General features: G+C 37.3%; 1 protein-coding gene across 3 annotated transcripts; it reads right to left on the bottom strand.

Annotated features, from left to right (window-relative positions):
- On the bottom strand, nucleotides 1-6,610 carry LOC107640373 (CCR4-NOT transcription complex subunit 10). 3 transcript variants are annotated; one of them, XM_021105797.1, is made up of 7 exons: nucleotides 6,049-6,185; nucleotides 4,703-4,794; nucleotides 4,399-4,485; nucleotides 3,541-3,708; nucleotides 3,321-3,407; nucleotides 3,146-3,217; nucleotides 1-2,316 (listed from the first exon to the last, which is right to left on the bottom strand). In XM_021105797.1, exons 2-7 carry the CDS (start codon nucleotides 4,703-4,705, stop codon nucleotides 373-375), a joined length of 2,361 nt encoding a protein of 786 aa, XP_020961456.1. In that variant the 5' UTR covers nucleotides 4,706-4,794; nucleotides 6,049-6,185; the 3' UTR covers nucleotides 1-372. The 3 variants fall into 3 exon arrangements, with proteins under 3 accessions (XP_020961456.1, XP_020961455.1, XP_016199387.1); XM_021105796.1 differs by lacking the exon at nucleotides 4,703-4,794 and adding an exon at nucleotides 5,327-5,611 and having other exon boundaries at nucleotides 6,049-6,112; XM_016343901.2 differs by lacking the exon at nucleotides 4,703-4,794 and having other exon boundaries at nucleotides 6,049-6,610.

The following is a 21,817-nucleotide window of genomic DNA, read 5'->3' as shown; positions in this document are numbered from 1 at the left end:
TTAGAAAGATCTGCCCCTCGAATTAAAAATGGAATTTCGAAATAATTATCACCTTTTCAGTTTTTCTCAACATAAGTACATGACCCCTATTCTTGAATATCAACTAAATTAGCCTCTAAAACACAACCCGAATCAGATCTACACCTCAAGTTTTAAAGGTGGGAAACTGGCACTAATCAAAACACAGCCACCACCCTACAACTGAACCCTAAATTTGAAAATTTTAAGGAAAAGGAACTCAAAAAGAGGGAAGAAAAAATTATTCTGAGTTGAACTTTATATATTTTACAAATGCTATGGAAGGATTAACCTACCTGCTACCTAACGCTGACAAATGGGCAAGGCACAATGATAAACCCAAGCATACAACACTCAAGAAGATTTATTCAATTTTATTCCACTAGGAAGGAACCTAATGCGGCTACATCGTTTTAATCTGGCTAGGGCTTCCTGTGGCTTACCAAGCAAGAGATCCACATAAACTGCAGTGAGTGTGGCTTCTGGGGAGTTTGGGAGTATGGATAATGCCTGTGTAACCAACAAACTGGCTTTCTCAAATTCACCCTGCATTGCAGCCATTGCTGCAAAGTTTGCATAAATGGATGCCCGCGCTTCCTCTGGCTTGAGGAAAACAATACTTTGTGTCTGCTCAGAAGACAAATTCTTCGCTGCTGTGGACCCTCCATTTAAATCTTCAATTTCAACCGTCCTCTCCACTCGCCATTTCTCAGAGTCCTCTTGACTGAAAGGTAATTCAACATTGTTTCCCCCAGACAAATAAAATGACAAGTGTTCGGCAGCTTCCTTTGGTCTATTCAGCAAACAGAGAGCCTCAGCTGCATAAACATGCCCAAGAAAGACATAAATTCTGGAACATTCTGGTAGTTCTAGGAGAGATTTTGCAACTGCCAGTGCCTTCACTGGGTTGTCCAATTCCAGCTCCACATACGCCAGATTAGCAAGAACAGCTTGCTTAACCAGTTGATGTTCTCTTCTACAAACTTCTTCATAATAGGAAAGGGAGTTCTGCACGAGTTCCTGACCAGCTCCTCCCTTTTGTTCTTTTGTGTCCCCATTTGAATTAACCTGACCTAAACCTACTGCTACTGAAAACGCCTTTGCATCGATGCCATGTAAATTCTTAAGATTTGAATTCTTTGAAGACAACACTTCACTTGTATCAGTTTCCTCCACAGAAGAATTCGATGGCAAATCAGACTTCACGAAATTTGTAATACTGGAGTCCAGCAAGTACAGAGCATTCAAGAGGCACTGCCGAGCAAGAGTCATTGATAACTTCAGCCGTCCATCATCACTAGGACAATCGTCCCTTTCAGATGAACCCATATCTCCGCCAACTGGAAAGTGGTCTCCCAAAACAAGTTGCCTCCATTTTCCCGTCCCTACAACACAAACTCCAACTTCCAACTTCTCTGAAGAAACCCGACTTGATCCAATTAGGCCTTTTTCTAAAGCCATCAGACAGCATTCTGAGATCCGGAGCCACAAGAGAGGCTGTTTGTAAAACACCAAACTTGCCTTTTGGAAACAGCGAGCAGCAAGTAGTGGCTTCCCGCTGACCAAGTACTGCACACCGCAATTGTAAATGATAAGAAGAGAATTATCCTGGGAAAAAGTGGCTAGCTTTGAGGGTTGGTCCTTCCGCAGGGATGAACAATTATTTAATGCCTTTGAAAAGAATAATGAGGACGTCTGATATTTGCCAAGCTGATGATATATGCACCCAATATTGTTGTTGAAAATGCTAGAAAATGCTGGGTCTGTCCGATTACTTGATGCCATCAATAGCTTTATTGCTTTGCGGTGGTTACCACGAGCATATTCAAGTTGAGATTTCAAAAGAAGAGCCATGGATGAATCTCTTCCACGTGCAATGTTCATTGCTAGCTTGACTTCACGTTTTGCTAGCTTCAAGTTCCTAGTCAGCAGCAGAAACCGAACCTTGTAAAGTTGCAACTTAAGCTTTAAATCAATAGTAGAAAACCTATCAGCCAAAGCCTTTGAAAGATCATTTGAAGTTGGACCCATCGGCCTTGATAAATTTGGTCCACCCATATCCAACATCATGGCTTCATAATCAAGTGTATCTTCAGATAGAGCTCTGGATAGATGATTTTCAGAGACATTAGCACCTGACCCCAAATCTGAACTGGATGCATCAGCAGCAGGTGCATTAATGGCAACAGGTGTAGACTTTGTCATTGTATTTGCAGATTGCTGCTGTGCAGAGTTCCCATTGTCACCTTGACTCATGGTGCTAACACCAAATGCCTTTTCCAGATAAGTCAACACGTCCTAAGCAAATGAAGCCCAGTTCAGAACAGCGCACATGTACAAATATAGAAGCTTAAACGGGAGGGATGGGGAGAAAACACACATTTGACTAACAAACTAGGATAACGAGTGGCTGATACTAGGAGAGTCCATGGATATGCACAACAAGAGTTTTACAGCATAATTTATCAGATAATATAACATAAATCAGGCGAGTTCTATCTATATATCTTAACCATTCACTTCAACCACATTAACAAGTATATCAGACTACAGTTTAAATTTCCTGCACCTGCCCAAACTCTCACAAATTGGAAGGGTTTATGGGTGGAAGCTAGGATAAGATAATCCAAATCCTAACAAATAAGTATATCATATAATCATTATAGTATTGGAAACCTGCAGTCAGTAAGTGCATTTCTCTATCTGACAGTTAAAAAGTACACTCAAAGAAGATAAGATTCAGCCATTCCCAACAAAGAACACCTCTACAAATAAAAGTAATTAAATAGACTAAGTTGGCAAATCATCATCCAAGAAACTCAGCTACCATGACCAACATTAGCTTGGAAAGAACAATGACTTATCACAGTGGAAAAGAGCTCATTGTTCCACTAATCAAAGAAAAAGTCAGATTAAAAACTAATTGCAAATTATGTAAAAAGAAACCATATTTATGTATTCATCAAAGAAATAACTGGCCACACACTACTTAAAAGGGGGAGGGGGGGATACATAATGCATAAATGAAAATTCAAAACCCATCATCGGGTCAACATCAATGCATTAAGTAACAAAACTTCCAAAAATCAAAAGGTAAACCAGCTAGTGAAATTATCACAGAACTTACAGCTGATTTTGATGCATCATGGCAAGCAAGGCTAGCATCAAGCAGCAGAAGGCAAATATGTAGAGCTGTTGTCTGCTTAAGGCAAGAGAACAAGAAACAGAGTAAAACAAAGGAACACATCAATCTACCTTCTGAAAACCAAGTAACATTAAATAATACGTGATATATGATGTACCTCATCTATGGGTTCAATATTTTGAAATAGGGGTTCCAAAACTGATAATGTCTTTGCATAGTCATGGAGATGGAACCAGATCATGGCCTAGAGAGATTTAAGGAACAAAACCACATCAAACATCAACAAAGATATTAAATCATAAGTATATGTCCGTCAACAAAACAAGTGTCAAGTGAGAGAAATAAATCAAAATGACACAAGGAGCAAAAGAGCATACAATATTTAGCATTGCCACAGAAGAGTCGAATTCATCTGCATACATCGTATTGGTGCTATTTGCACCTGAAAACTGATGTGATTTGGATCCCAAAACAACTTTATTTCCAACATTGTTAACTGATTCCCCTTGTTCTCCAGAAGCCAGGGCAAGCTCGTCACTTTTTCTCTGAATCAAGCCCAACAGAGAAAAGGGAAAAAAAAAAAAGGTATAAGAACAGAAATCATAAATAAGTACATACCAAAGCTTCAAGCTGCAACTCAAATTATCATAAACAGCATGTCTAAATGAGAAAAACCTATTCAACCATTCTCCACCATCTTTTCATAACTTTCAACCTTATCACACAGGTCACACTTCATATATAATTTTCTCCTTTGTAAATATCATGAATAAGTAAGTAAAAGCACCAAGAGAAGGAAACCAAGTTGCGGGGCGGAAGTGGGAATCAACATATGAATTATATTATACTATGTCCTACTGGTATCGAAATCATATTGACATTCTGATTCCAATCAAAGAATTCAAATTCACAGATCAAAAATCATGAGAACCTTTCTATAAAATTTGGTCTCCTGACATTTTAAGCATTCATTCAGTAACTGAAACCAAGAGCCTATTTAGCAATTAGTGTTTACAAAAGTCAATTAACGACCTAAGTCTATCTGCATTTTAATCCTGCCATTGGTTCTCTATCAGTGTCAATGGCATTCAATTTCCAATTTTCTAATAATGAAGGCAAGAAATGGTTTCCCTCGAATATAAAGCACAAAAAAAAATTAATAATAAAAGATGCAAAACTTCCATTTTGCAGAAATTTAAGAGAGAGATAGAGAGATGAATTTTAGATTAGCATACCTTGATGCCATTAAGTACTTCAAGCAACTTTTTGGGGTCTGAACATCCATCACGGAAGAATTCCGTGATTGCAATATTATGAAGTACCTGAAATATTAGGATTCAAAATCTTGAAGATTAGGATTTGTACTAAAATTGTCTTACACAACAAATACCCAACAACCAACATAAAGACGCAAAGATTGGTGGGCGAACACAAAGCTTGCAAGGATTTGCCCACTTGACATATCAAGGATTTGCGAACACAAAGCTTGCAAGGTTTGAACATGGATGATGACAAATTTTATCATAATACAAACATTACCATAAAATCAAGCACTTTAATTTGTAAACTTGTATGGGAGGCTTGATATGCACTATGCGGACAGCACCATTAAATTCATGCTTTCTAGAAAACTACAAAAGAAAGAAGAAAAATAAAGATGATTTTATTTCTACCACAAAGGCACTTCTGCAGAATAACTTACTCCAGTGTTATTATTCATGTAAATTAATCATAGTTCATACATTATACCCAATCCATTAGGTGAATGCATAAAGGAATAAGTGATATATATATATTCAGAGAGAAAACATATCTAGTTTCATGAAACTGCAAAGAACAAAACTGGGATATTGGCGGAAACATGGGATACTGAAGAACACATACTTGTACAGATGATAAGGTTTGCAACTATTTTACAATCTCAACAGTTCAGAAAAATAAAACTGTCAGAGTGATCAAGGCCTTAACCAATGGCTTACACAAGATTCTGTGATTAATGTGTAAGTTTATTTAAGTATCATTGATCAATCTACTCTACAAAATTGACCTAGAGTTGTACATGCGACAAGTAATCTCTTTTCCACTGTTAAACAGGTCGCACTCTATGCTAGAGCAAAACCGAAACTAAAAAAAGCAAAAGAATCGGAATGAAAAAGATCATACATGTACAGAAAATGATCCCATAATTCCTCTTCCAGCAAAATCATTCATTAAAATTCAATGTTCCATATAGGATTCAGAGCACATGTTTCCCACTTTCCTCTGAAAATATAAGAACCTTCACCAGTTGATTCACCCTGTGTTCAATGTTCTTACTTATTAGTGGTTCCTTACATCACATAAGGCAGCATTTTGCCATGCATCCATCCAAAGCAGCTCAATGCAACTTATCCAGTCTACTCAGACACTGGCTACCTCATCTAACCCACAAATACCAGTTCAAACCATCTGCATTCAAATTTACAGCCAAATAAGCTTCATCCCGAGAGCTTACTGTCTATACTTCACTTAAGGCACCCATAGAATTTCATATAAACCAGTTCAACCAAATCACACTCACATTTCCATCCACATAAGGCAAGACTCACTATTATCTACCACTCACTGAGGGTACCAAAACCGCGATTCACCTCTCCACGGAAACAAAAATCTAAGCAACAAATCAATCAGCTGAAGCATCGCAATTACAATCAAATCCAGAACACAGATAGCAACAAGAACAAGAATCGAGCATCGATAAAATAAATAAACGCCTAGAAGCACCAAGAATTTGTCACATAGAATGGTAACACGGAAGTGATAAAATCGAGAACACTTCAGCGGCATCAGCATCGATAATACATAGGAAATGGACAAAAAAAGGAAAGAGGAGTGATTCACTCTACCTTGGGATCGTCTTGCTTCTTCTGCAAGAGCTGGTTCAAGACGTCGACGCACTCAGCGAACTTGCCAGACTGAAAATGCAAGGCAGCATCCTTGGCGAGGGCGACGGCGACAGTGAAGACGGCATCGTCGGCATCTGTGACGGAGGAGGCGTCACGGTTGGCGGCGGTGGAGGACGGCGAAGTGGACGAATCTCGAGCCTCCATGGTGAGATCGAGGAATTGAAGAGCGAATCGAATGGTGACAGTGAGGGTTTTGGGGGAGGAGAGAGAAGAAAAGCCCTAAAATTGAGTGAGGAGAAGTGAATGAATCTGAGTCACATTCAGAAAAAACCGATGTGAGATGCGAAGGCTGAGAGAGAGAAGAGAGAGAACAGAGAAGGAAAAAACCCTCGGTGGTGCTGCCTTCTTAGTTGCTTGGATTGGATGTGGAGACACAGAAGAGGAGGAGAGAGTAAGATGAAATGAAAACCTATCCGCCGAATCGGGGCAGATTCAGATAGAAAGAAAAAGACTCAAGAAAGAGAACGGGGCAAAAAATAAAAACATTTTTCCTCCTTTTGCTTCTTTTTTCATCATTATTAATTCTTCTCATCATTTAAACTTTTTCTTTTTACGTGATTTTTATGTAATTTTAAACACATTGAAAGCGTAAATAATTAATTATCATAAGGGAAAGTAATATCACTACCTTCAATTTTATATTGTAATTTTTTCTTATGTAATTTAAAATTGCTCTCTTTTCTCGTTATTTTGTTTTTTTATAGTAAGAATATTTATATTACATGTAATTTGAAAATAATATATAATAGATGGGCTATATTTTGAATTAGAAGTGATGATATTACTCTCAAATCTCAATCATAAGTTACTTAATTATGTTTTTAAAAAATATTGGGTAATTTGAATATAATATATAATACATAAACAATATTTTTGTAATTAAAAAGTGATAACATTGCTCTCAAATTGTTGAATTATATATTTTGAAAAATATTAGGAAAATAAAAATGCTTATAATTAAGTCTCTAACAAAGTTACAAAAAAACTACTGATTTTTTTTCCAACTTCTTTTATGTTTCGTTTTAGGGAAATTATTCTAAAAAACCGTTAGAAAGATTTAATTATTAAAAAGAACCGTTAATTCTAAAACACACTCATTAATGTTTTCAACTAGGGATGGTAAAAATCCCCGGCCCGAATATTCGCGGAAATTTACCCACCGGAGAGCAGGTTTGGGAGACATTTTTTCCCTGTGGGGGGCGGGTACGGGTACCCGTATAATAAATGGGGCGGGGGCAGGGGAGAGGCCCCCGTCCCGTGGGTATCCGTTTATTACCCGTGATTGTAAAATTACAAAAATAACCCTCATATATATATATAACTTTGATGAAACCCTAACCCCTCAAACCATTATCCCTGCGCCGCTCTCTCACTCTCTCACATGAGCCTCTCTCACTCTCTCACACTCTCACTCTCACTCAATCTCTGCGTTCTCACTCTCAGTCTCTCACCTTCTTCTGTCACTACCGCCGCTCACTTTCCTCCGTCGCTGCCATCGCTCACCTTCTTCCATCGCTGTCACCGCTCACTCTTCTTCTCACTGCTTTGCTCACTGCTTGCTGCAAGCTTCACCGCCGCCTCCACCTCTGCTTTGCAACAAAGCCTCAGATCTGCGACGTTGATGACAAGCTTCCTCCAACAACGCTTTTGCTCCACGACGCCGATGACACCTCTCCCACCACGACTCTGCATCGCCTCTGCTCAGCGAAGATGATGATGACTATGCTTTGTCTCCGTGGTCGGCCACCTTGCAATAAGTTGGATGTTTTTGTTAATTGATTAAACTGGTTTTAACATTTGTTTTGATTTTTAATTGTTGAAATTGATATGAAATTGGGACATCTATTTATGTGAATTGGGTTTAGATTTAGGATTTTGATTATATTAATGTGAAATTGGGTTTATGTTTAGGTTCTGGATTTTGTTAATTGATAAATTTAAATAAGAGTTAGATTCTATTACTATAAAATTGGAATTAAAGTTTGGATTTTTAGTTTTTTATTGCAAAATTGAATCATAATTATGAGATTTTTGTGAAATTGTTGTTGTTTACTGGATTTTTTTTTCTTTTTAAATTTTTTTCTTATTTGTTTCTTCAATTCCTCCAAATCCCGCGGATATCCTAATATCCGGCGGGGACGGGGTCCCCGTTACCCGTCACGGAGATGGGGCGGGGACGGGAAGGGTTTCTGGAGGTGGGGGGCAGGGGGCGGGCCCCGCCCCATGGAGACCCGTTGTCATCCCTATTTTCAACCTTTTCTCTCCCCTCTTCTTTTATTCCTCTTCTTTTACTCCTCTATTGCATTGTTTGTTTCTTTCTTCTACATTAATTTGTATTAGCACTACGTGTATATATATTTTTTTAGTTATAGATAAAAAAATAGAAAAAGAGAAAACAAAAATATAGTGAAAAAAATAGAAATTTAAGAATAAGAAAAAATAAAGTGCACTAAAAAAAAAGAAAAAATGCAAAATAGAATGTCTTATTTTTTGGTTTTTTTTTATTTCTTTTTGAGATTTGTTAAAAACAATAACAAGAAGTTTTCAATACAATATGGTAAAGTATAGAATAAATATAAAAATCAAAAGAAATTTTTGTTATTTTTAATATTAATGTTTTGTCGATTTTTAACAAATTGATGGTAGTTCAATTTTAATGGTTTGGGAGCGAAACCTACTCCTCTTTTGTAGGTACCAGTTTTTCTATAAGTGCATCAAAGGTCTTCGAATTAGACGACCATTAAAAAAGGTTTAAAGGGTATGAAATAAAATAATATAAGATAAACTGACTAAAATCGAAAAGGTTTGCAATGAATTTAAATAAAGCAATAAAAATGCCTTCGATTGAATTAAAGGGGTTTTGACATGAAAATTAAAAGTGCTGGAATGTAAATTTGACAATGAAATTTAAAATTTCTTGAAAAGATAAATTGAACAGGAAAAGTAAAGTTTGCTGAAAATCATAAATTAGAAAGATAAAGACATGGAAGGAACCCTACAGAAATCGAATTCGAATGCAGACTCAGAAATTCGCTGGGATATGAGTGTGCTTGAGTGTATTTCTGAAGAAAAGTTCCAACCCTGACGTCCTAAGACTTTCTAATATTTATAACCCATTTCCATAACTGACCATTAATGACATGATGCCCCTTGTGTGCGAAACTTTGGGTAACCGTTCCCGCTCTTTTGCCCAAAAGCGTTACTGAAAAATCCTTAACTCGAAAAAGTCTTCGATCTTCCTCATTCGAGTAGCTGCTCGATTTATCATGTCCGTCAAATCCGTGCCAATAGTTCCCCACTTGATGCCTGCACGTGCATCTCTTTTGATCTCTGCTTTCATTCCGAAACTTTATTAACGTTTCGAATCAACTTAACCTTCGAAAGTAATTATCTTGACTAACAAATTGCCCCCTAGGATTAACGTGTTCGTTTCTTGAAGTCACTCTTTAGAAGACAAAACACTTAATCATAATTCAGTCTTTGATTACCTTAACTGGTCATAATTGTCATTTACTTTCTCCATCAATTTTGACCCGTTTGACACGTCTCCCACGATTCTCAGTTTCTCTTTCCACCACTTTGCCTTCCTCGTAAAGTTACTTATTTTCTCTTTGAATCTTCTCTGTAACAACGGTTAGGAAGCAAAACCTTATTTAACTTAAACTTCCCATCATTATCTTTTTCCCTTTTTGAATCTTCGCTCCTTGAAACCTTGCATTTGGTTCCATTCTGCAACTGCTATTTTTATCTCTCACTCTCCTCCTTATTCATCAATGGCTTCCTCATCTTCTCACGCTACTCAAGATAAGGGTAAGGGTCCAGCAACCCAACAACCAACTCCTCCGTCTTTGCACATCCTGAATCAAATCAATGATGAAATCATTGGAGACCCTCAACTTCAAATTGACGACCCCAAAATCCTTATCCCCTTCACCGTAAGTGATGAAATTCACTGTTTTGTTGGCCCTATTGACAATTTAGAAAGGGCAAACCGAAGGCTTCCTCTCTTCCCAAGTGCCCATGGGAAAGATTTACTGATTAGTCAAGACCTCGATATTTCTTTTCTCACCAATTCCCAAAAACCCTTCAGAAACAACCCCAAAGTTACTCCTCGAGAAATTTATTTTATGGTCTGGCATAGGCGTCTGGCACCAGAGAAGAGTGTTGCCTAGGGGGCTCTTGGGATCCAAGACCTTCTTCGACTTTCTCATTTTTCTCATTCAACGCATCCCTGGATGATTGGGGCTGTGGTTCACTTTTGGAACAGAACCACCAACAACTTTCATCTTCCTTGTGGGATGATTGGCATGTCGCTCCTTGATGTGGCTGCTATCACAGGACTTCCAATAAGCCTCCCTGATTTTACTTTTAATATGCGCTCCGAGCGACAATACAAAATAGGTTCTATGACTTCTTACAATGAATTTATTGATCATCATATGGGTGCAGAAAATGATCCTATAATGGATGACGAACATGTGGCATTTTTATTTTATTGGTTAAATGTCATAGTTTTCTGCTCTCAAAGTGTTCAGATGCAGAAACTTTTCTATCCCCTTGCTGCCCTGCTACATGAAGGGAATAACATTAACTTGGCGAAGTTACTCCTAGGGCACATCTTCGAAGAACTTGGTCAGTTTGTCAATTGTCTTCGAAAGAACTTCTTGATTAGCACGGGAGGTCCTCTCTGACTTCTCCAACTCTGGCTAAATGCTGTTTTCGAGAAATACATGATAAAGCCTGGAGGTGGTGCATCTGACAAGCAACACATTGAGGGCTTTCGATTGGCTAGCTTCAAGCCACACTTTCCAGAGGCTCAATCAGAGGAAAATCGATTTTGGGCCATTTTCTCTCTTTTCCACTCTTGTAAAACTTCAATATTGATGACCTCAATTTCGCTCCCTTTTTGCGTCGAAATTGTGGTCCTGCCTGGCTTGAGCGTCTCCTCTTCCCCAATGACTACCGAGAGGATGAAATTGCCAACAGGAGCTGGGCAAACTTACTGGTTGTACAAGTGATCCTAATAGGGCTACCACAATACAAGAAGGAACATTTTAAAGCCAGTCTTTACGCTCCTCACTATGCAGCTAGACAACTGGGCTTCTCCCAGGCTATTCCAACTCCATTTCCTAAGCACATCAAACCTTTTTGCCATGTTAGCTTGACTTCGAAGGAAGAACTCGACATTTGTCTTACTTTGAACCAAAAACACAGAATGGGCTACAATCACTTTTTTTACGAGCGTAGCTCATTCATTAAAAAATCTTGCTTCGATTGGTGGACTACCTACTTTTTTAAGTGCAGTCGTACCTTCGAAGAAATAAAAAATTCTATCATTCGAATTGCTCCTGCTGCTGAAGGCTCTCCAAAAAAGCTTTTGAAAAGAAAAGCCGAAGCTACTACCTCCCCAAACAACTTCCAAAGAAAAGTCAACAAGCTTCCTCAATGACTTCTAGAAGGGTATATATATTTTCTTTACCAAAAACTCTCTGAAACCATATTTGCTTAACCTTATCTTGATTTTGATTCTTCCTTTAGTTACAGCTACAAACATCAAGTGAGAGCTCTTCCAAAGACAATGAACCAACTATCCAAAATCTTCTTACTGCATCTTCGAACACATATGATGAAATTGAATCTGACCCATCCTCTGAATTGATTCGAAGAAGAATACCTGTTCTGGTAACTTTATAATACTTCGAATATATTAATTCAATCGAAATAAACTCCAACTGATGTATATTTTATTTCAACCTGTCACCGCCGCTCAATCAATCACTTCCTCTTTGGCCCTTGATCAACCCACATAACAAAATCAACCAAGGCTAGAACAACACAAATCTCACTCATCAATCCAAACCATTGCACTTGTTGAACCCATTCGGGTGGTTCCTCCAATTTTAACTGAAACACAAGTGGTTGATTTATCAGAGGAGCAACATTCACCATCTCAAACTGTAGCCATTGATCGTACTCCTTCACCAGTTCAGGCTAGAGCTCTTAGTGGATCGCAAGCGGCTCTTGACTCTGACTCCCCTTCCCGAGTTCCAGAATCCAATTCTAATTCACCTTCTTGAATTCCAGAGACCATTCCTTTGCCACAAAAATCTTTTAGTCCACTTAAAAATGTTGAACTTCAAACTCCTTTTAATTTAGAACCTAAAAACTTGAGTATGATTTCCAAGTCTGCAGATATTGATCTAATTGAATTGGTTACCATCTTGAACCAGGTCATTCAAGAAGACAAGGTGCTTATTTCCACTTCTGCACCTGCATGTCCTTCTATATCTAATCTCCCTTCCCAATTAGATAAGAATGCTCGAGACCAACTATTGACCCTTCTCAGGCTCTTGGAGCATCCACCCATTGAATGGACAAATAATGTAGCCCTGAATCCACTTCTGTCTGATGTCTTAAACTCGTCTCTTGAACTTCAGGTTCCATCCTAATACTCTGCTATAATCAACCAATTCATAAAAGTTACCAATAGATGTGTAACTGTCCAAACAAGTTACAAGAGGTCAAAGAAAAGGTGGCTAAGATCCGGACTGAATCAGAAGGCTATACCACAGCTCCTCAACCAATTAAAACTTCTCGTGAAGAATTTGACCTAAGAATCTCTCAAGCTTTTTACACTCAAGCTTACTATAATAAAGAAGAAGAAGCACTTGAAGCAAAACTGGCTCAAATTAATGAGACTTGCTAAAATTCAAAAGAGGAAGGCTGATATAGCAATACCTTTAGCTACTGTCCAACACAAACAACAAAAACTTGTACAAGAAATCTGTTATATTGAGGCCAAGTAAGAAGAATGCGAGAAGCAACTTGACAAGGCCCAGTATGAGGAGTACGAGCAAACCGAAACCCTTTCGGCTCTGGACAGTGAAAGGATTAAACTATGCTCAGACTTAGCAAAGCTTATGGCGCCTTACATTTCTCCACCTTAAGGTATCAGTACTTGTAATAATGTCTTTTGTTGTTTTTTTTAGACTCATGCATTTATATCTTTAACTCTGGTTTGACAAATAATGATATTGCTTCGGGTATTTCCCATTTACTGAATTAACTATATTCCCAGACTCGATATTTTTGATTCAATATGCATTTTTGGAATATAATTCGATAATTTGAAAAGGTCCTTCCCAAGTATGGGACCATTTGCCAAGAAATCTCGACTTCTTTTCCATTGGCAAAATAACCTTCAAAACCAACTCCCCAATACTAAAGCATTTCTCCCTTACTCGACGATTATAACTTCGAGCAACGCTTTCTTTTTGTCGCATCATATTTTCAAGCGCCAATATACAGTTTGAGTCTAAATCATTTAACTCATCGAACATTGCGTTCCAATCATCGTCAACAGGCCAATCATCTTGCTTCAATACTCTCAGAGTATTAAGATTAATTTCTAATGGCAAAACGCTATCATACCCATATACCAATTTATAAGGAGAAGTACCTGTCGATCCTCTTGGAAAGTTTCGATAGGCCCAAAGTACTTGGCTCAAAGTCTCATGCCAAGTTCGAGGTCTGCTTCCGATATGCTTTTTGATCAAATTGATCAAAATTTTATTTGCCGCCTCAACTTGTCCATTAGCCTGTGCATAATAAGGGGTTGAAGTAACCATATTAATGTTTCTTGAAGCTGCAAAATTCTTTATTCGCTAACCAGTAAACATAGTTCCTTGGTCAGTACTCAATGTTTGAGGAATCCCAAATCGATGAATTATATGTTCCTCGATAAAATCTATTATTTCCTTTTGTCAAACCTCTATCAGAGGAACCGCTTCAACCCACTTCGTGAAATAATCTATTGCCACCAAAATAAATTTGTGGTTTGTCGACGAGGGGGGATGTATCAATCCAATTAGGTCTAAAGCCTAACCTCAAAATGGCCAAGGCTTAATGATCGAATGCAACTCAGATGCCGGAATCTGTTGCACCACTCCATGGCGTTGACACTCTTGACAAGCCTTTGCATAATCAATACAGTCTTTAATCATAGAGGGCCAATACATATGATTTCGATATAGAACCCATTTCATTTTCATCACAACCTGATGAGCACCACATACCTTTATGGACTTCTCCTAAAGCAATATATTTGTCATATTGACTTAAACATCTCGAAAGGCTCCCATCGATCCCTTTCTTATATAACTCATCAGCCATTAAGACAAAATTAATTGCTTTTAATTTTATCCTCCTATCAACTCGAATGCTGGGATTCCTTAAATAGGTTTTCTCCAATCATTATGTCCCCATTCATCCAATCATAAAACTTCTCTTTCATCTATAGGCACTAAAATTTGGTGAATTTCTGCCAATTTTTTCAATGTTTCGGGACCTATTTTATATCTCGAAGCAATCTGAGCAAACTCATTGGCAATTTCGTTTTGGATCCTTGGGATGTGGACCAATGAAATTTTTTGAAAGGAAGTTAACAACTCCCAAGTTGTTGCCAAATATTTCTGCAACTTCTCATTGTTACACTTAAACTCTTTCGATAACTGCTTCAACACCAATTGGGAATCCCCTAAAATCTGAACTTCCGAAGCACCTTTCCCAATCAAAATCTCAAGTCCTAAAATCAAAGCTTCATATTCTGCCATATTATTCGAGCAAGGATATTTTAGCTCAAACAGAAATTCTGATGGTATTCCTTCTGGTGAAATAATGAGAATTTCTACCCCTGCACTATCTTTGTGCTTCGATCCATCGAAATATAACTTTCAATAATCGACCTTAATATCAAGCAGATTTGCCCCCTGGTCATTCAGGTTTTTCGAATTATCAACTAAAAAATCTGCAATGACCTGGCCTTTTACAGCCTTTGCTGGAACGTATTGTAAATCGAACTCTGCCAAAGCTAGCATCCATTTCCCCAAACGGCCTCGTAACACTGAATAAATCAACATATATTTGACAAGATCAGTTTGTGTAATGACTTTCACAGGCTTGGCCACCATATAACACTTTAATTTCATATATGCATAATATAAAGACAAACACATTCTTTCTATTGGCGAATACCTTGTCTAGATATCAGTCAATACTCGACTAAGGTAATAAATGGCCCGTTCATGACCATTCTCATCGTCTTGGGCTAACATACACGCAATCGTATTTGTAGATACAGCAATGTACAGTTTCAAAGGCTCATGTGGGCGAACATTCGCCATTATCGAGGATTTGGACAAATAAGCCTTTATTGACTCAACAGCCTGTTGATGCTCGTTTGTCCATTCGAACTGTAAATTATTCTTTAGTTTTACTAAAGGTGCAAACACTCGAGTTCGGCCAGAAAGATTCGATATGCACTTTCGAAGGTAATTCACCTTCCCCAGGAACGACTGCACTTCTTTTTTCGACTTAGGAGAATATAATGCTAAAATCTCATCAGCCTTATTCTTATCGATTGCAATCTCCTTTTTATGAACAATAAAACCCAGGAAGTTCCCTGCCGACACTCCAAAGGCACATTTCAAATGATTCATTTTTAATCCTTTTCTTCACATACTAACAAACGCCTTTCTCAGATGATCAATGTGTTGATTCACTGAATTCAACTTGACCATGACATCATCAATATATACCTCCATAAATTCCCAATATGCTCATGGAATATGGCATTCAATGCCCGTTGATAAGTTGCACCAGCACTTTTCAAACCGAATGGCATAACTACCCATTCATAAGTGCCTAAAGCCCAGGGCAACGAAAAGCAGTTTTGGACACGTCATATTTCGCGATGAAGATTTGGTTATATCTTGAATAACCGTCCATAAAACTTAAAATTCCATTCCCTGCTGCAGAATCAATTAACATGTCTGCTATAGGCATAAAATATTCATCTTTCGGGGTAGCATTGTTCATATCTCTAAAATCAATACATACCCTCAATTTCCCATTCTTCTTCATTACAGTAACAATATTCGAAATCCATTCAGCATAGCGTGCAGTTTGGATAAATTTTGCTTTAATTAACCGTTCTATTTCTTCCTTAATCTTTTGATTGATTTCTAGAGCAAAGCGCCGAGGGGTTTGCTTCACACTTCGAGCATTTGGATTTAATGCTAATCGATGTTCCACAAGAGAACGATCGAGACTAGGCATCTCATGACAATCCAAAGCAAAACAATCGTTAAACTCATGTAAAAGATGGAACAATTCAGTTCGAAAAGGATCCGCAAGACCCTTACAAATGTAAGTAATTCAAACATCACTAGCAGATCCCAAATTAATTTCTTCTAGGGGATCTGGGGACTCAAAGCCTTTTGCATGGTCATCATCTTTCACTGAATACTTTTCAAAACCCAAAGGTTCTAACTCATAGATACAATCAAAAGAGAAATCAACAGATTCATTAAGAATAGAATGAACTTGATCACTTGCTGGATTAACAATAGCTTCATTTTCAATATAATGAACTTCTGCTATTTCATCAGCAGTTTGACTAATAACATCATTTGTATTACAAGAAGAAAAAGAACTTAAACCATGACTAAATTCGATTAAAGACATTGAATTTTTACTGTGAAAAGAAGAAGAAACTACGTTCCTAAGTGATTCGACTTCATCAGAAGAATCATTTTTATTTTCTACTGAAGGGAAATTACTTATATGTTTATTTAAAATTACCATATAATCCGAAATATCTTGTGCATGTTCCATCGAGCAATGTCTCGAATCCCTCTTAAGACGAACAGTCCCAACCAGTTGAGGGTATAGTAAGGTGTGGATGACGCAATTTCACCATCAAACCTTCTGAAGACAAATAGTAGCCCTCACAGTTGAAAGAATTTAACACCTTGTCAACATTTAAAGGCTTCAGTTTTGGACTATATACTCTGAAATCAACATGTAGTTGTTCGACATACAAATTCGAATTAGCCTTAACAATTTCAGGTTTTCCATTTTCTGTCCAAAAGAGGACACTCTGATGCACAGTAGATGGTACAGCTCCAACTCCGTGAATCCAGTCCCGACCTAATAAGGCATTATAACTTGCTTTCGAAGGCACCACCACGAAAATAGTGTTTCGATTAGAAGATCCCACTCGCACCCCTAAGGTAACCAAACCTTTAGCAGGAGTAGAAGTACCACTAAAGTCTGTTGCGGCAATATTGGTGGGAACCAAATCATCAGGATGCTTGCCAACCTTCATCAGCATCCTCTCCGGCAAAAGGCTTATTGCTGCTCTGCCATCGATTAAAACCTTGTTTACCTTAATCCCACTCATGGTTGTAGTGATATGAAGTGGACGGAGATGAGATTTTTGTTTTTCAAAAGGCCTCAGAAAATACCCTGGTTCATCTTTATATCGGATGAATGAAAAGACCTCTTCATCATCCATATCATAATCATCTTCAGGGTCACCTTCATATTCACCTAAATATTCAATTGGGATAATTGAAATAATCCCAACCATTTCATCATCTCCCTTTTCAAAATACTCTTCATCTAAATTAACATCTTTGTCTTTGTCAACACCTGAAGTGCTAACTACTGCTTTGTCTTTATCCAAATTCGCAGGAGAAGGAATACCCTTTGGACAAGTTTCTCCATCAGACGGAAAAACTATTTGAGAGTGCACTGAAGGTGTTGCCCCCTTGCCTTTATCAGTTTGAGGCTTCTTTATTTGTTGTTGATTCCTTCTTCCTCTACCCCTTGGGTATCCCCTAGCTCGGCCACAGTAGTAGGGATACTGGCCTTGAGGAGGTCTTCGATGTCCCTACTGTGGGTTTCGCCTGTATTGAGTATCTCGATTATGGAATTCTTGACAATTTCGAATCCATTGAACTCATATAGCTTGAGAACAGCTTATTGGTGCGATCGCATTGTGTTGAGGAGCCTTAGAGCTTTGTCCTTCCGCTTGTCGAATCGATTGCTTCTGACGAGCCTGCTCCTCTCTATGAGACAATTATTTTTTCATCCTTTCTTTTTCAAAGATCGTTGTAGCCTCAGCATCAAACACAGCATTACATCGAGGACACAGAGATACGTCCCGATCTTTGAGTTTTTACTGCACCAAGCAATCCAACAAACCATCCCCCGCACGAGGGTATACAGATCGGACATGTGATTCGAAATCACCCAAAGCCACATTGAAATCGCAAGACATTCTAACCATATTCACACCGAAACATGGCTCAGCAAAACTGGCTTCAACATCAAAAGGATCAGAATCAACCTTCATCTCCTTTTTTCCATCATCAAACTTCAAACATTCTTCCATAATGGCCTCCTGTATAAGATCCCTGAAACGAACACAGTTATTAGTCGAATAACTAGTTGCTTGGTGAAACTTACAATAAGGTTTTCCTTTCAAATCTTTTACCGAAAGTAAAGTTCTGCCCTCAAGCAAAATTAACTGTTTATCTTTATGCAACACATCGAAAATCTGATAAGATTTTGAAATATCAAAACTGTATCTTTTTTCACTTTTCAGTTTTTAATCATTCGACTTTTCATTACCAGGGAGCTTTTTAAGCAAAGAACAAACATAAGAAGGACCCTTCTTAAGTTCGGCCGAATCAACCTTTGCTTTTAAATCGGACTCCTCTTCTGAGGATTCCATGGCCACATAAGCAACTTTTTCCTTTCGAGTAAAGGGTCTACTCTTTGACCTCTTTTCATTCTCATATTTCTCTTTTTCCTTCCTCAGAAGTTCGACCTGACGAACCCTTTCAGCCAAATGGGCTAAGTCAGGAATGCACATTAAACAGTTTTCGACACATATAAAATCCTAACCCCATAACTGCTATTTTCACCACTTCACTCTCAGGCAATGACACGTAACATCTACTTCTAGCATTTTTGAAACGTATCATATAGTCATCGATGGTTTCACCATCTTCTCGTTTCAAAGCTACTAGATCAGTAACTGCTACGTTCATTTCCCCTCGATAAAATTGAGCATGAAAAGCAGTTTCCAACTGAGTCCAAGTCGTTATCGAATTTGGTCTAAGATTCGAAAACCAAGTAAATGCATTCTTCGTTAACGAAGAAGGAAAAATTTTCATTTTCAAATTCTCATCATTGGCTAGATTCCTAATCTCGACTAGATATCGAGTAACAAGTTCAGTGGTCGATTCTCCAACTTCCCCCGCAAATTTCGTAATTATTTTCGGGTTTTTCACACCTCTTGGCACTTCGGCCATTTGAACAACTTGAGGGAAAGCAGATACAAAATAGGGTCTATTCATGAACCCAACATTCAAACCGACTCTATTGAGCACATCTTCCACAATTCTCGTAACTTGATAATGTTTACCACCCTGATTAGTGCGTAATCGGGCCAGGACGTCATCCGCATTTTGACCATGGAAAATTAACTGAGGATTATCTCTGTTTCTTAAAATATTGTTTTCATTTTGAAATATATTTTCGAAACTCTCATTATTCCCCCTGGCATCATGCCTTTCTCCTTCATCATAATCAACGATTCGAGCAATTCGTTCGATTTGCCTTGCAAAACGTTCGAATTTCGATTCGTGATCAGCCATTATAGGATTCAAAATTGTGGCCATTTGCCAAGTCAATAAGTTGACCAAATCATGATGAATTTCCTCAACCTGTTGTCGAAATACTGCCATCGAATTAGAGGCATTCGACATAGAGCCCACATTATAATCACGAGAATACTCGGAGTGTTGTTGTGGGTTTTGAGAATTATTTACTCCAATCATACTTCCAACACGAATAGGAGGAACAAAACCACTCACTGGTGGAGTATAACCAGGAGGAAGGCTATAAGGAGGCCAACTAGTAGTTACTGGAGGCTGTATTAGTGGTAAATTACCACGTGGACGAATATTGCGTCCATTATTTCCAGTCTGAACACTAGTAACTACTATGCTTTCACTTACAATCATGCCTTCTGAACGTGAAGTAACATCCAAAGGATGTACAGTTACTGGTATACTATCATTGGTGGACAAACCACTATTCACATTTAACATTTCATCTGCCATGCGAATAATTCTTCCACTTCTTAATCGCATACACCAAATGACACCAAATCATTTGACACACTTCAGTTTAAAACTGTCCCACCGAGCGTGCCAATTTGTTTTGTCGACTTTTAACAAATCGATGGTGGTTCGATTCTAATGGTCTGGGAGTGAAACCTACTCCTCTTTTGCAGGTACCAGTTTTTCTATAAGTGCATCAACGGTCTTCGAATTAGACGAGCATTAAAAAAGGTTTAAAGGGTATGAAATAAAATAATGGAAGATAAACTGACTGAAATCGAAAAAAGTATGCAATGAATTTAAATAAAGCAATAAAAATGCCTTCGATTGAATCAAAAGAGTTTTTGACATGAAAATTAAAAGTGCTAGAATGTAAATTTGACAATGAAATTTAAAATTGCTTGAAAAGATAAATTGAACAAGAAAAGTAAAGTTTGCTGAAAATCATAAATTAGAAAGATAAAGACATGGAAGGAACCCTATAGAAATCGAACTCGAATGCAGACTCAGGAATTCGTTGGGATATGAGTGTGTTTGAGTGTATTTCTGAAGAAAAGTTCCAACCCTGATTTTCGAAGGCTTTCTAATATTTATAACCCATTTTCATAACTGACCATTAATGACATGATGCCCCCTTGTGTGTAAAACTTTTGGTAACCGTTCCCGCTCTTTTGCCCAAAAGTTTTATTGAAAATTTCTTAACTCGAAAAAGCCTTCAATCTTCCTCGTTCGAGTAGCTGCTCGATTTATCATGTCTGTCGAATCCGTGCCAACAGTTCCCCACTTGATGTCTACACGGGCATCTCTTTTGATATCTGCTTTCAAAACTTCATTAACGTTTTGAATCAGCCTTCAAAAATAATTATCTTGACTAATGATTACTATCAATAATTCAAATGATCAATTCTACTCTTTATAACACATGAATGATTTGTCAGTCATTTTAACTATTTTTAATGTTTTGTTTTAAACACCTATTTCATTCTTTTTTCAGTTAAATAATTCAAAAAATAAAAAAAGAACTTATGCAGGAGCATATTTACAACGCATGTGTTGTTAATTTAAATATTTAAATTTAGCATATATTATTATATTGTGTTATATATTAATTTTATTATTGTTAGATTTTATTAAGGTCATTTATTCTCTATTAGTATAAATAATCATGTAACCTCTTTTTGATTAACAAATTAAATTGGCTGAAGAATATTTATAATAATTTTTGTGTTTGTTTTTTTCTAGATTCTGAATATATTTTTGGCTTGATTAATCAAGATGAATTTTTGGCTAATTTTATCATAATAGAATTATTAACATGGTCAAATTTAGTGAATCAAAATAAAATCGTTTTTTCTGCCCCTCCTTTTTAATAGATGTTGTTGTTCAATTATCAAAATATTATTTTATTGTGTTTGACATAGTTAAACGCCTACTAAAATTTAACAATCAAATGCCCTTCAATCTATTTAGTTTGTCATTCATGTTAATTATACCAACTAAAATAAATCAAACAAATATTTCAACTTTTGGTGACACTAAGTTCTGCCATACATCTTTAGCAAGACTGTAACTAGATATAACTTTTGAAAAAAATATCTGCAATTGTACAAATAAGTTAGTAAAAAAAAAATCAATTTTATCAAATTTTTATTTTTTTCGATAATTTGTGTTACAAACTCAGCCCAATATGACAAAAGAATTCGTAAAGTAGCATATAGCTAATTAATCTCTCT

Source organism: Arachis ipaensis, chromosome B01, assembly GCF_000816755.2.
Source record: "Arachis ipaensis cultivar K30076 chromosome B01, Araip1.1, whole genome shotgun sequence".
Classification (NCBI taxonomy): Eukaryota; Viridiplantae; Streptophyta; class Magnoliopsida; order Fabales; family Fabaceae; genus Arachis; species Arachis ipaensis.
Note: the sequence above shows the minus strand (reverse complement) of the source record. Positions and strands in the feature narration are given on the sequence as shown.

Coding starts and splice junctions, on each gene's coding strand:
- LOC107640373 (XM_016343901.2), bottom strand. CDS start 6,252: ATGGAGGCTCGAGATTCGTCCACTTCGCCGTCCTCCACCGCCGCCAAC. Junction 3,709..4,398: donor AAGTACTTAATGGCATCAAG/GTATGCTAATCT, acceptor GGCTTGATTCAG/AGAAAAAGTGACGAGCTTGC. Junction 3,408..3,540: donor CTGTGGCAATGCTAAATATT/GTATGCTCTTTT, acceptor AAATCTCTCTAG/GCCATGATCTGGTTCCATCT.